This window comes from Onychomys torridus, chromosome 3 (genome assembly GCF_903995425.1).
Source record: "Onychomys torridus chromosome 3, mOncTor1.1, whole genome shotgun sequence".
Taxonomy (NCBI): Eukaryota; Metazoa; Chordata; class Mammalia; order Rodentia; family Cricetidae; genus Onychomys; species Onychomys torridus.
Window position 1 is genome coordinate 33146043 of NC_050445.1, and position 12562 is coordinate 33158604.

Genomic DNA, 12562 nt, shown 5'->3' on the forward strand with positions numbered 1-12562 from the left:
TCAGCATTGTGACATGAAAAGTGAGGAAAGAAGCGGGTGTGCATTCTGGTTTCAGTGAGTACACACGACTTCTGGAGTCTAGCTCATGTTCTCCTTCCTACCCTCCACATATTGTTAGAGAAATCAGAGTTTCTTTGTATAGGTATTGTATTTGTTTCATTAATAAAAACAAATTCAGAAATGGAATTGGAAGAAAACCAGAGGGCAATTTTACTAGAATTTGTGTGAAAAACAATAGGACAAACAAACTCTAAACCTGCCTGGGTGAGGAAAATGGAGAATAGGAAGAGAGAAAACCGGCCTGTTTTGCAGTGGAGGTCAGCAAGCAGCTGCATGGTAGGAGTGAGCATTAGGGAAAGCACATTTATGTTTCTGGACAGGATCTGAAAAAGACAGGAAGTAAAGAAAAAGCTATACTTGGTAGTCTCAGGTTTTAGAACTCAGGAAAGTGCACAGGCTTAGTAGTGCACCATGTGATAAGTAGCTGTATCAGAGGAGAGGCTTCTGAGAAGTACATTATCTCATTAAAGGGATAATTATTCCTCCCATCTCCTTAATGTGCATTCAGATGAATCTGTTTTCCTGAGAGGTGGATTCACGGCCAGGTAATTGACAGGCCCAGGTGGAATAACACTTAAGAGAGAATACAAGACTATGTAGTATGTAGAGATAAGAGGATGTAGTCTCTCTTCCAAACATAAAAGCTAAAGAGGGATGGTTGTGATGTTTCTGGTGTCCAAAGTGAATGATGAGGAAGGAGTCCAACCCCAGTGGCCTAGGAGCCTGCTAATTCCTCTAAGATATGGTGGGTTCTTAGAATTCCTGGTACTCTATAGACTAAATAAAGAGAACAGAGGATACAGTGGCAGAAGAAGGTAGGAATCATTGTTAGGGAGGATGCTTTCCAAGCCATATGATATCCTAAGTCCATAAATATTAGCCCATTTTGAGTAGCATTGCCTGGCACATGTATGGTATAATCTGTTAGGGATGGGGATGGGCATGGACAAGTATCAACTCCAGTTTCCTTGGCTTCTTGACTCAAGTATCACATGCACTTTCTGCAGGTGGTGCTCATGCAGAGATCTGACCAGGATATCCATAGGAAAGAGGGGGCAGTGGCCATTTGTTTAAGAGCATTCTAGTTATGAAAATTTGCAATCAAATTTTATTACTGCTGCTGCTATTTTTGTGACTACTACCATTGCTACAATTGCTGCTCCTACTGTTCCACACTCTTCCTCTCATGGCTGTGTGTATTCCTCCTCCTCTTCATCCTCCTCCTCCTTATTCCTCCTTCTGTCCTTAGTTATAGAACAAGACACTTTGAATAGCATCTTAGGTGTCTTGGTTTCCCTTATCTTTTGTTGTTGGAAAAGTCAGTTAATTGCCAAACATACTTATTGTTCTATGTCATATTAGGAGGATCAAAGCCAGAGAGGGGTTACACGTTTACAGTCCACAAACACAGCTACCAGTGTTATTGTTGCACTGTTTTGTGCACTACGCTGGTAGCTGGTGACACAGCTATCACTGCTGTTTACAGAGGCTGATGTCTAGCATTGTTGCCTGATGGGACTATGGAGGAATAATGGGGCTTGGAGGGTGATCTTTTCTTTCCTCCTGCCTCCCCCAGCATCCCCAGGGCTCTGCAGTCCATCTCTCCTGGGCCCTTTCTCCACAACAGCAGTGTTATGTGTGTTCCTCACCTGTCTGCTCCACTGGGTTCCATTGTCCTTCCTCAGCAGGTTACTCACCAGACACAGGTCACCAGCAGTCTATGTTGATGCTTTCCAAATGTACAGGGACTCCCAGCCTTTCCCACCTGGGATCTTTGGTAGTCTCTTGTTATTGTGTGGTTCTATGCTCAAAATGTGTTTGATGTTCAGGTAATATTTAGTTTTTAAAAATTATATATTTTTGTACAAGGTTCAAAAACAACTGTGTCTTAACATGAACAACAAAAACAACTGACCCACCAAATGATGTGTTAATTACTTGATTCCAGTTCATCATCTTAGGGAAGGAAACACTGATTTAAAGACGATCTGTTGGGGAAACTAAGTATTTTTAGTACTTAGAATGTCTAAGATCCTTACATGTAGCATAATGCATTTCCTGTCACGTTGTTTACTACCACCAGAGTTATCAAGGCAGCTCTTCTTCAGGCATGTCTGTGTAGGGGCTCTGCACATCCCTAGTAGTGCCCCTAGATGATGCTGGCACCGATGACATCAGGGGCCAACTCAGTCATTTCTCTAACTCCACCATGTTCGGGTTTTTAATTGTTGGAGATGAGCTAGACCACAGAAAGATTTGCACTGTGAATTTACACATGCGTCCAAGGTTATCAGGGCCACATTTTATGATGCTTAGGAGCCAGACAGATTGGGTGTGCTGTGCCCCAACTGGCAGACTGTGGACAAGTCATTCACTGTGTGTGGGGGTTCTCTCATCTGTGAAGCAGGGATAGGGCTGTCTCTACTTCATAGGACTGTAAGAGTTAAGTGAATTACCATCTGTGAAGTGCCATGAGGACAGAGCAAGACCTGTAATCTTACCAGCGGCTCCTGCTGTCCTTGTTGCTATTCTTTATTATTGCTGTTCTTGTTCATGTTGTTGTTTCCTGGGTGTGAATCCAGACTTGTAATCTCCCTCCTGACAGTATGGGTAGAAACCCAAACCGCACAGTGTGTATTTGTGCCTAGAACAGAAGCATAAAACGGCCAGTCATTGAGATATAGCCTCGGAGAGTAAGGACAGAATGCTTGATTCATACATAAGACATAAGTAAGAAGGTTGCCTCTGTCCCTCATCAGTGCAAATGAAATGGAAGAAAAGTATGGAAGAGTTAGAAAACTTAAGGACAATGCTTTTGTTGTTCAGCTGTAACTCTTAAAACTGAGGTAACAGAATAAAGAGCTTGATTTATGTTACAAGCCCTAGTTTTAGAGGGTATTTTTGTTGTCATATTTGGAAGAAGCCATCTAGGTCATTAGTATGTGGGTAGGTAGCTACCCTGACATGTTTAGGGATTTTCAATGTGCTTAGTAACAGAAGTAATTACAATTTTGCTTGATTTCTGGAGTCTCTCTTACCAGAGAAGTCTCCAGAGTAGAGTGCTAACATATCTTTCCTGTATTTTGAATTGAATGTTGTAGAAATCCGCTCTAAGGAGGAAGTGTGCAGTCTGCAAAATTGTGGTCCACGCTGCCTGCATTGAGCAACTAGAGAAGGTAAGAGAGCGCCACCTGCTGATGAATGGATTCACTGTAATTACTTGCCAAGATCAGGTGTCAGTTTCTAACTTTTTGAAAACAATGGCCTTAAAAAACAAAAACAAAAATGAAAACTGTGAGTTTAATATGCCTACCAGAGTAACAGTGAAAGGACAACATATAAAGGCCATTCATCCTGTAGTCTTCCTAAGTTTAATTTGATATTATGTTGTGTTGACTTTTGGGAAAGCCTAGCACACAACAATTCTCTTTCTGTCTCTACTTCCACAAGATGTTTCCTTTAAGGAAAAAAAAAAAAAGATGCAATGAGCTTTTTTAAATATTGTAGCTTTCATATGTTTCTCTTTATGAGTTCACATATTCTTAAAGTAGCTCTGAGGGAGAGAGCCAAGACAGCTTAAAGCAGCTCCCAGACTCCACTGAAGACCTCATGGGCAGTGGTTTTTGCTGGTGCAGCATCAATGTGTGGCTGAGCTGGAAGTGGCATCCCAAGGGTGGTGTCTTGTCTTTGGAAGTGGATTCTCAATGGTCTATTTATTTATCAGCTAGGGGAAGGGAAGATCTCTAATAGAGAGTTGCCTGCCGCTCTCATTTATAATTCTTCTCTGTGTCCAGGCAAGACCCTTTATGGTATCTCTGTTCTCATGCAGCCCTTCACAAACACAGTGGGGCCATTTTAGCCTCATGTAGTGTTTGCTTAGCTTCGCCAGCACCACCAGCTGCTGCTAATTTGTATCTTAAAGCCATACCTAACACTCTGAATATATTCTTTCTCGTCTCCACTCTGTTTTACTTTATACAGGAACAAAAGTGACCACAAGGACATATCCTGTCCAGAAAGCAAGGCAGTTCTGAGTCCTTGACAGGGAACATCTGTGCATGTGTTGAATAGTTATCCCAGCCATTAGGACTTCTCAGGTTTACATTTTCCACTTTTAAAAATCTAGTGCAACCAATGGGTTCAGCAGCTGCATGCTTTACCTTTGACTCTGAGCTCTTTCTTAAATTCATAGACTAAGAGCATTTTTGTTCAAAGTTAGATTTCATCAATGAGAACACAGGAACGCTGGCTGAAGGTGTGAAATCACTCCTCACCAGTGTGGATTATCTAGGGAGATGCTTTCAGGAGATGAGGAATAGACTAAAATAGATTGCTTATTCTCTGTGGGTTTTGTTTTATAGTCTCAATGTCTACTGCTATTGCTTGTTTTTGTAATTCTATTCAACCTGACACTTATCACTAACATAACATGCTTTTCCTTTCAAATGGCAGATTAATTTCAGATGTAAACCAACATTTCGGGAAGGAGGCTCCAGATCACCAAGAGAAGTGAGTTTTGTGAGTTGTTTCAAAAACCACCACGAACTCTCATGGGTACAGCGAACCCCCAGGGATTCACCTAAGGTTGACAAATGAGTTCTTTCTTCCTTCATTATAAACAGCAGATTCTTCCTGATATACCAATAAGTACAGGGACTCTACAAGTCCCTCCAGCACACTGCACTTCATCCTGCCACTGGCATGTGCTCAGGAGCCAAGCTCTTAATGAATGGGACAGAAAAGTGGGGATGGGGGAAATGGTGGAACTCAAGGGGTAAGGGAACAAAATCTTGTCCTTGTCTTTTGGCCAATTTCTCTTTTGCGGTGGGTCTAAGCTATTCTGGGGGTAAGGCACAGCACAGTCACAGGTCTCCCGTGTGCATCCTGGAGTTGGGCTGTTGTTTCCAGAGCCAGCCTTAATGCTGTGTGACCCAGGGCAGCTTTCCAGTTCTGCTTCTGCTGCTCTCTTGACCTCTGAAGCAATACACACAGTCATCATAGGAGGAAGTTAGGTTCAGTGCTCAGAACATCTCCTTATAGACAGGTCACTGTGAGGATAGACTGGGACGGAGAGCAGTTTGTTTGGTTATGGGAGTGTGAGGGGAGGAAGCAGCATGGAGATAGGGCTGCTTTTACTGCTTTTGTGTGGAGGAGACAGCTACCACAATTCAGAGAAGGCAAGAGGAGCGCACGAGTGTGCGCGTGCGCTCGCGTGTGTGTCCCTGTATTATTCTACACAGCCTAGAACCAAGCTCCAAATTGTACTTTCTAATCCACAAAACAAAAGCTTTCAAGTTACACAACCCATTCTCCTTAGAAGGCAGTGTGGAATGCTCTGGTGCTGTCCACTGTCCCCCAAGCACCAGAGGCTTATGTTTTCTCTTTTAAGAATAAGAATTCTTGGTAAGTGTGCTTTCTCCATTTTACTTATATTCCTAGTGAGAGGAGTCAGATACACTTAGAGATTTACCCCTTGGAAACCTTCCCAGCCAATGTATTCCTCAAGTGAGCCCTGTGTAGTAAAGAGGAAGGGCAAACTGGTCAAATGAAGGGCTTCCTGGAAGACGTGGGCACTGGCTGATTCTTTCAGGAGCTATCTAGGGCAAGGGGTGAGATGTGATAGGCACAAAGTGACAGCCTTCTAGACAGAAACGACTGCAGCACACAGGCATAGATGAGAGATGTTAGTAACATGCACAACTTGGGAGATGAGTAAGAGGTAGACAATGACAGTCTCTGGAAGCCAGGCTAGAAGTCATCAGGGATTTGGAAATGGGCATTACTCTGTTTAAGCAGACTATATTATGTTGACTGCCGTGTAGAGGGAACATCCTGTAGTTCAGGGCTGATATTGGGGGCATAGAGACAATCTGAGCAGCTCTTGCCACAGACTGGTTAAGAAACGATTGCGTCTGAGCTAAGAGAACCATGCTACAGGGAGATGAGTTTAAAGGAGACAGATTGGCAGGATTTAGTAAAGGATGGCTTTGGCATGTGAAGGCAGTGGTCCCTAGAATAAGTCAGGCTTTGGGTGAGCAAAACTGGTTAGGTTTCGGAAGATCACCCGAGGATGAGCCTGGTCTGAGAAAGCACTGGACATCTGATGGCTTTACTTGTAGAAGCATCAGGTCTGAGGTGTCCACTTTGTCCCCAGATGGATTTGCCCAGTACATACCTGTGTGGGTGTGTTTTGTAAAGAAGAACAATAAGCTATCTGTGAGTGGCCACCATGTACAGAGACTTACTTGTACTGTGAGACTAGAAAAATGCATAGAGCAGGGGTAGAACCTGAGTGAGCACAGAGGAGTTCACAAACGTTTGAAACACACTGAAGAAAGAAAGACATTGTAGAGGCCAGACAAGGTGGGGAACATTTGTGACATCAGATATCCAGGAGGCTGAGGTAGGAGGAGTTTGAGGCTAGTCTGGACAACACGTGAGATGATGTCTCAAAAACAAGAAAACGGTAAAAGAAGAATAATGTTTTATTATAATGTAAACAAGAGGATTGAGAGACAGCAGGGTGAGAGGCGAGATGGGGAGGTTGGAGGTGGTAGTGGTGGGGACAGGAGAATTGAACACTTCCATGAGTTGATTTTTCCCATGGTTTGTCCAATATGACAACAAGGGGTGAGGGACATGTAGAGACATGGCGTTGTGGTCCTGCCTTTGGTGCTGTCCTGCTGAGTTGCAGTGGTGGCTGAAAGGTCACTCAGTGACAGCTCAAATGAAGATGTCTTCCTTATGAAAGTTGCAGGGGCATTTTTGTATTCTTAAATTGGAGGTACTGAATTTCCAACCAAGGGATGTTTATGTCTACCATTGGTTTCCTGCCTTCCCTCTGCCTTTCTCTCTGCCTCTCTCTCAGTTATAACTAACTGTAAGTAAAATGTCTCTGTTGCAAGTCTCAAAAAATGGTTTTCATTAACTGTAATACTTCTTTGCTCTAAAACTGGACCTCCTATGAAAGTCTTGTCAAGGATCTTTCTTCCTTTCTTGCTTTTCGACCCCCTACCTTCCCCGTCTAGAGTATTTCCAGCAGCAAATGTGTGTTGTAACAGTTTCCAAATGAAATTCAAAAAGAAAAACACAAGCATTCCTTACCTACCAACTGTGGCTGCTCTGATCTTCATGGCTACGTTTCCAGAAACTGTTATCGGTGTGGATTATGTTTAGTATGTCATCTTCTAGCACATTAACCTGCTCTTGTCTAGTTTACACAGTCCATTTTCTGAAACTGTCTGTCACTGTAACTAACGATCATAGAAAATCCAGGAGGAATTTTTCTGTTCTTATCCAAGCTCTCAAAAATATTCAGGACAGTCACACAGTCCATTCTTCTTGACTCCCAGCAGCACTCACGTTTCCCCTTCCCTGGCCATCTCTGTCTGCTTTTCAGCCCCTTCCCCCAGCCTCTGCATCTCTGCAGGGCCCTGTGGGTTTATCTGTATTCTCCAGCCTCTGTCCACTGACCTTAGGAGAGCTGACAGCTCCTGCCTTTACATTTATTTCCAGTTTACATTCTTGAAATTCCATTTGACATGTTTGTTGAATATGCCACGGTCATCTGAAATACAATAGATCAAAACTCAAACTATTATTGTGACCATAAAACTTTTTTCCCCAATCTATTTTTACCCTAGAAAGTGAGCTGTTCAGTTGTAGACACTGAGGGAGTGTCATGTTGATTCTTGCTCTCTAGTACTCTTAACCTCAAATTCATTTGTTAGTTCAGTCAGTTTTATTTATAAATGTATTCAAAATCCATCCATTTCCTTGCATGTCTGCTGTTAGCAACTTCGACTAAGGTATGGATATTTCCCATCCCAAGCACTGCAGTAGCTTTTTCATGATTTTCCAGTTACTTCCTCCAATGTACCTGTGATTTAAGGAGCATGGTCATTTTTTTTTTTTTTTTTTTTACTAACAGTCAGATCTGGACATTTCCCACTGATTTCTTTCTTTTGAAAGACCTGTGTAATCTGACCTTGCATACATCTAAGGCCTTTCCAGCTGCCAAAGGGACATTCTCTAAGTTCTAGAGGCATGTGACAAGGTATTCCCCACTCATGGATACTTCTGTCTTCCATGGCAGTATTCCAGATCTTTTAGATTCTTATATTTTCAGCTTAAAAACATCAAATCCTCAGAAGTTGTCCTAATCACTCCTGGTTGCTATAACCAAGTACTACTGACCATTTCATTATCAGCAAAGAGGCTGGTGTTTTTGTTATTTGTTTGTTTGTTTTTTGTTTTTGTTTTAAACAGCTTTAGTGGCTGTAAAGTCCAAGATCAGAGAGCCAGCATGGTGTGGTGCTGGTGAAAACACTCTTGCAGGTATCAGACTACTGCCTTTTTGTGTCCTTGCATGAAAGAAAGGAAGAAAGAAAGAGAGAGAGAGAGAGAGAGAGAGAGAGAGAGAGAGAGAGAGAGAGAGAGAAAAGAAAGAAAGAAAGAAAAGAAAGAAAGAAAGAAAGAAAGAAAGAAAGGGCCCCTGGGGACCTTTTTATAAGGCACTAACCCTATTGATGAGGGCTCCATCCCCCTGACCCAAGTAGGTTGCAAAGGTCTCCTTTCCTGGCTGTTATTACAGGCTTAGAATGTCAACATATGAATATTCTAGGGTAACCCATTAGCCCATTGTAGTGCTCTTCTTGGTTGACCCCTGTGAAGAGAGAGCTTATTCCTTTTTTGCTGAATACCTTTTTCTGTTCATTCAGGTCATGCTGTATGTCATAATTATTTATGCTCATTGTCACTGGCTTGTCTGATAGTATCTCTCTCCATTAGTGTAAACCTTAGGGATTATGCATGGAATTTGTCCCCAAATAATTGTGCCAGGACATAGACGGACCAAGTGATCAATGAGTATGTGCTGCCTAGATGCAGTTGTAAGAAGGTCCATTTCTTGCAAAATTAATTAGCTCTCTTGGTTGATGAAGGGCTTCTGAAGATGAAACTTGTGACCGTGACTCACTCAAGTCTCTTAACAAAGAGACTTTAAGTCAATCATTCAATGTAAATAAAAGAGTCTTCTTGTTAGAATTAGTTTGACCTTGGCTCAAATCCACTGCAACTATTTTCCTACTAATTGGTGATAGTCTGGAGACTCAAGACTGATGGTTACCAAGTCCTACCTTTGTAAGGCAGTTTCTTAAAGAGTATTTGTGGACACCTTCTATGTTGTGCTTTTGTGAGGTCAAGTTTCTTACTCATGATCTATGGATTGGATTATGATTTCTAAGAATTTTTTCAAGTGAACAATATCTTGTGTTAGGTGTTTAAAAGTAACTGAACAATTATATTATGCTTTTCTTATGAGCCTTGAAATAATGTATCACTGATGTTTTAACACCTGTAAGTAATAGCTTTTTCCCTGCCTAGTGCTTGAAGTGGTATATAAATAATTCAGAAACTGTGATATTGTTTTAGAAACTTTCACTGCCTTCTTAACAACAATCTATTGACAGTCACATATGCAGTGTAAGGATCTCAAGTTTAATACCAATCCACCAATGTAAGATATATGAATTACAGTCAAAAGAACACAGTGTGAAAAATCTAATTTCAGCCCAACAATTCAGGAGCTCTGAATAACCATCTAAAGAAAAAAGTATGAAGAATCTGGTTTTGGTCTAATAATTTAGGGGATATGAATAACAGTTAGAAGAAAATGGTATGAAAATTGAAGGTCCCAGAGCAATAAGGGTTAGAAAACAGTAGTGATTTGATGCTAATGGATTTTCTTTCCTTACTGATGAAGACAGCTTATGGTTCTCCTTCTCCCAAGTGGTAACCACATGGTTTAATTATCAGATAAATAAGGTTTATGATTCTATTCAACTCAATAAACATTTATTGACTATTTACTTAGTTTCAATGATGCTTAAGTTGCAGAACAAATTTGTATTAGGCCTAAGAAGAACTCTAAGCACAAGGATGTGTGACATCTCAAATTATATAGCTAAAGATTTCAGGAACATTGTCAGCTTCTCCTATAACAGCAATTTGGATAAGTTTAATCAGTTACTTTATCTGAGCCTTCATGGCTTCAGTTTCCTATGTACTCTTTGGAAGGGTAATCTTAATGATATTGAATGGTAGAGTCACCTAAGTTCACATAAACATTTTCCATAAAGTTGGGTTTTTTATATCATAAATGTACTTAACTTTGGGGTGCCATAAATCTGCTCACCAGCCAGATGGTGGTGGCGCACTCCTTTAATCCCAGCACTCAGGAGGCAGAGCCAGGCAGATCTCTGTAAGTTCAAGGCCAGCCTGGTCTACAGAGCAAGATCCAGGACAGGCACCAAAACTACACAGAGAAAGCTTATCTTGAAAAAAAAAATCTGCTTGCCAAATGGTCTATGTTGTGGTTAATTTCTAAGTCACTGTTGATTTGTGGGAATTATTGGCTTAATCTTTTGAATGGAGCTGTCACTAGCTAAATGATCCCATGAGTCAGCTGTGATTTCTCATAGATAATTGCATCCAATTCTCCCAACATTTCTCTTCTTAAATTGATAGTCACTGAGTGACTTGTGATCTCACCAAGTACAGAATTTCTCTTAATATCAGTGACAGTGTTCATTTTCCTTCTTTTTTTTTTTTTTTGCTAAACTAACAGCTATTATATTAAATGTTCTATGCCTTTTAATTATTATTTGACGTTTTTATATATTCAACATTTCCACATCTGACTGTCATTGCAATTGTTTATTGGGGTGTCATGAGGAAGTAGTGAATCTAATCTTCAGAGAAGAGAGGTAGAGACCCAATTGGAGGAGAACCTGCTCCCGGCCAGCAAGAGTGGGAATTTTGCTTTTATGCTTACATTTTAAGTGACCTCTCTATATGTAAGTAAAATCAGATCTTTGGGGATGTGCCCTCTACGGTAGTGAGTTGGAACATACTGAAGTTGGTAGAGACTTCTGTCCTTCCCAGTCCTTCTTCATAAGCAGGTACTAATCTCTAGAAGAGACTGAAGGCTCAGCATCAATGTCACGTGCCAAATGAGCAGCTAGGTGGCCCAGGACCTTCATTTCCACTTACTGTAGGTTTTGCCTGAACTGGTGGGATGAACACCAGAAGCCCTGCGTGTTCTTGCAGTTGCTGTCTTGACAAGCACAGACAGCCATTGTCCATGTGGGTGTTGAAGCTTACACAGGCATCTGATGTCGCCCTTGCCAGCACAGTCCTCTGAACTTCTTCAGGGAAAACCATTAGTACTGTTCAGGTCACTGAGGTGCTCTCACTGGAAGAGGAGCCTGATACTAGCTAACTCAGGCAATTACATTCTAATTGCTTACTAATGAGGAGGAAGGCATGGTTTCCAGGGGTAAAGGGGGTGTGGCAGCAGTTGTTCTAACAGCAGAAGAGGAGGCAGGGAGTTGTGAGGATGCTAGACTACAACTTAATGACCCAAATGAAGACATTTCAGCATTTTAACAGCTCTGGAACTTTTCTGGTACATTCCTACTGAGAAGTATCTCTATCCATTATTATTCTTAGGAAGATTAAAACAATTACTATATATAAAATATCATTAAAAGTGTGAAAGACTGCTTAGTTAGGGTTACCTCTTCTTATTATCTCCTTTCTGAGAACAGTGTGAAATTGTGTTTTTGTTTAATGAATGGGGGCAGTAGGAAAAGCAAGATGAAAATCATACTGGTTCTTGGGATTATCCTGTTTCCCAGATCTTACTATCATCAAAAGACCGTTACCACTCCAGGGACCATATTTTAATTTATTTTAAATTGATTGATTTAATTGACATAAAAGAGCAATAGAGGTAATATTTCAGTATTAAAAGTGCTAATGTTTGTTGGAGGTCTTGTCATTTCATGCCTGGAATTTCATGCCTTGACACAACCAACCAACCTTCCTCCTTCTGTTCTTCTCCCCTTCCTCTTCCCTCCCCCATCTCTCTTATCATCTTCTTCTGCTCCCTTTCCCCCCTCCCTCCTTAACTCCCTCCCTCTCTCCCTCCCTTCCTTCCCTTCACAGTGGTCTATTTTCTCCCGTCCAAGTATTGACCAGCCCCAACTCTGCTTAGCTTCCTCCATTAGACAAGTTCAAGGTGGTGTGGCTCTAGACTGATCTGCTTTCTTTGTCTGTCTCCACGTAGAACAGCGCCTATAGTATGTAATAGGCAGTCTGCTGACAACATACGTTAAAGGTACTGTTAAAGGGAGAATATGGTTTGTGGCTAAATTCTCTAAGAGGCAATGTGTGTTTTCTCAGGAAAGGACAGGAGTCAGAGGAAAGGAAGCGCTTTATATTGTTGATGTAAGAGGGATGATGTGCACCAGGGCTCCTGTTTCCCTTTACTGCTGTAGATGACACTCCATGTTGCTATGCACTCTACATCTAGTGGAGATTGAATTACTTGAGTCTACCCCAGTGATGATCATCTTCTTGGGATGAAAAAATACCTTCCTAAGTTTATGACAAGAATCAACCTTAAAAGCTGGTCTAGAGGATTTAACTCAGTGGTAGA

At 41.4% G+C, this 12562-nt stretch overlaps 1 protein-coding gene across 9 annotated transcripts in view; it reads left to right on the forward strand.

The window, feature by feature from the left end:
* The window catches only part of Dgki (diacylglycerol kinase iota), a 452799-nt gene that overhangs the window by 184900 nt on the left and 255337 nt on the right, over positions 1 to 12562 (forward strand). For all 9 annotated transcript variants that reach the window (XM_036180454.1, XM_036180458.1, XM_036180455.1 and 6 more), the window contains exons 4-5: positions 3162 to 3236; positions 4513 to 4569. In XM_036180454.1, the coding sequence (XP_036036347.1) occupies positions 3162 to 3236; positions 4513 to 4569 (132 nt within the window). The remainder of the gene's footprint in view (positions 1 to 3161; positions 3237 to 4512; positions 4570 to 12562) is intronic.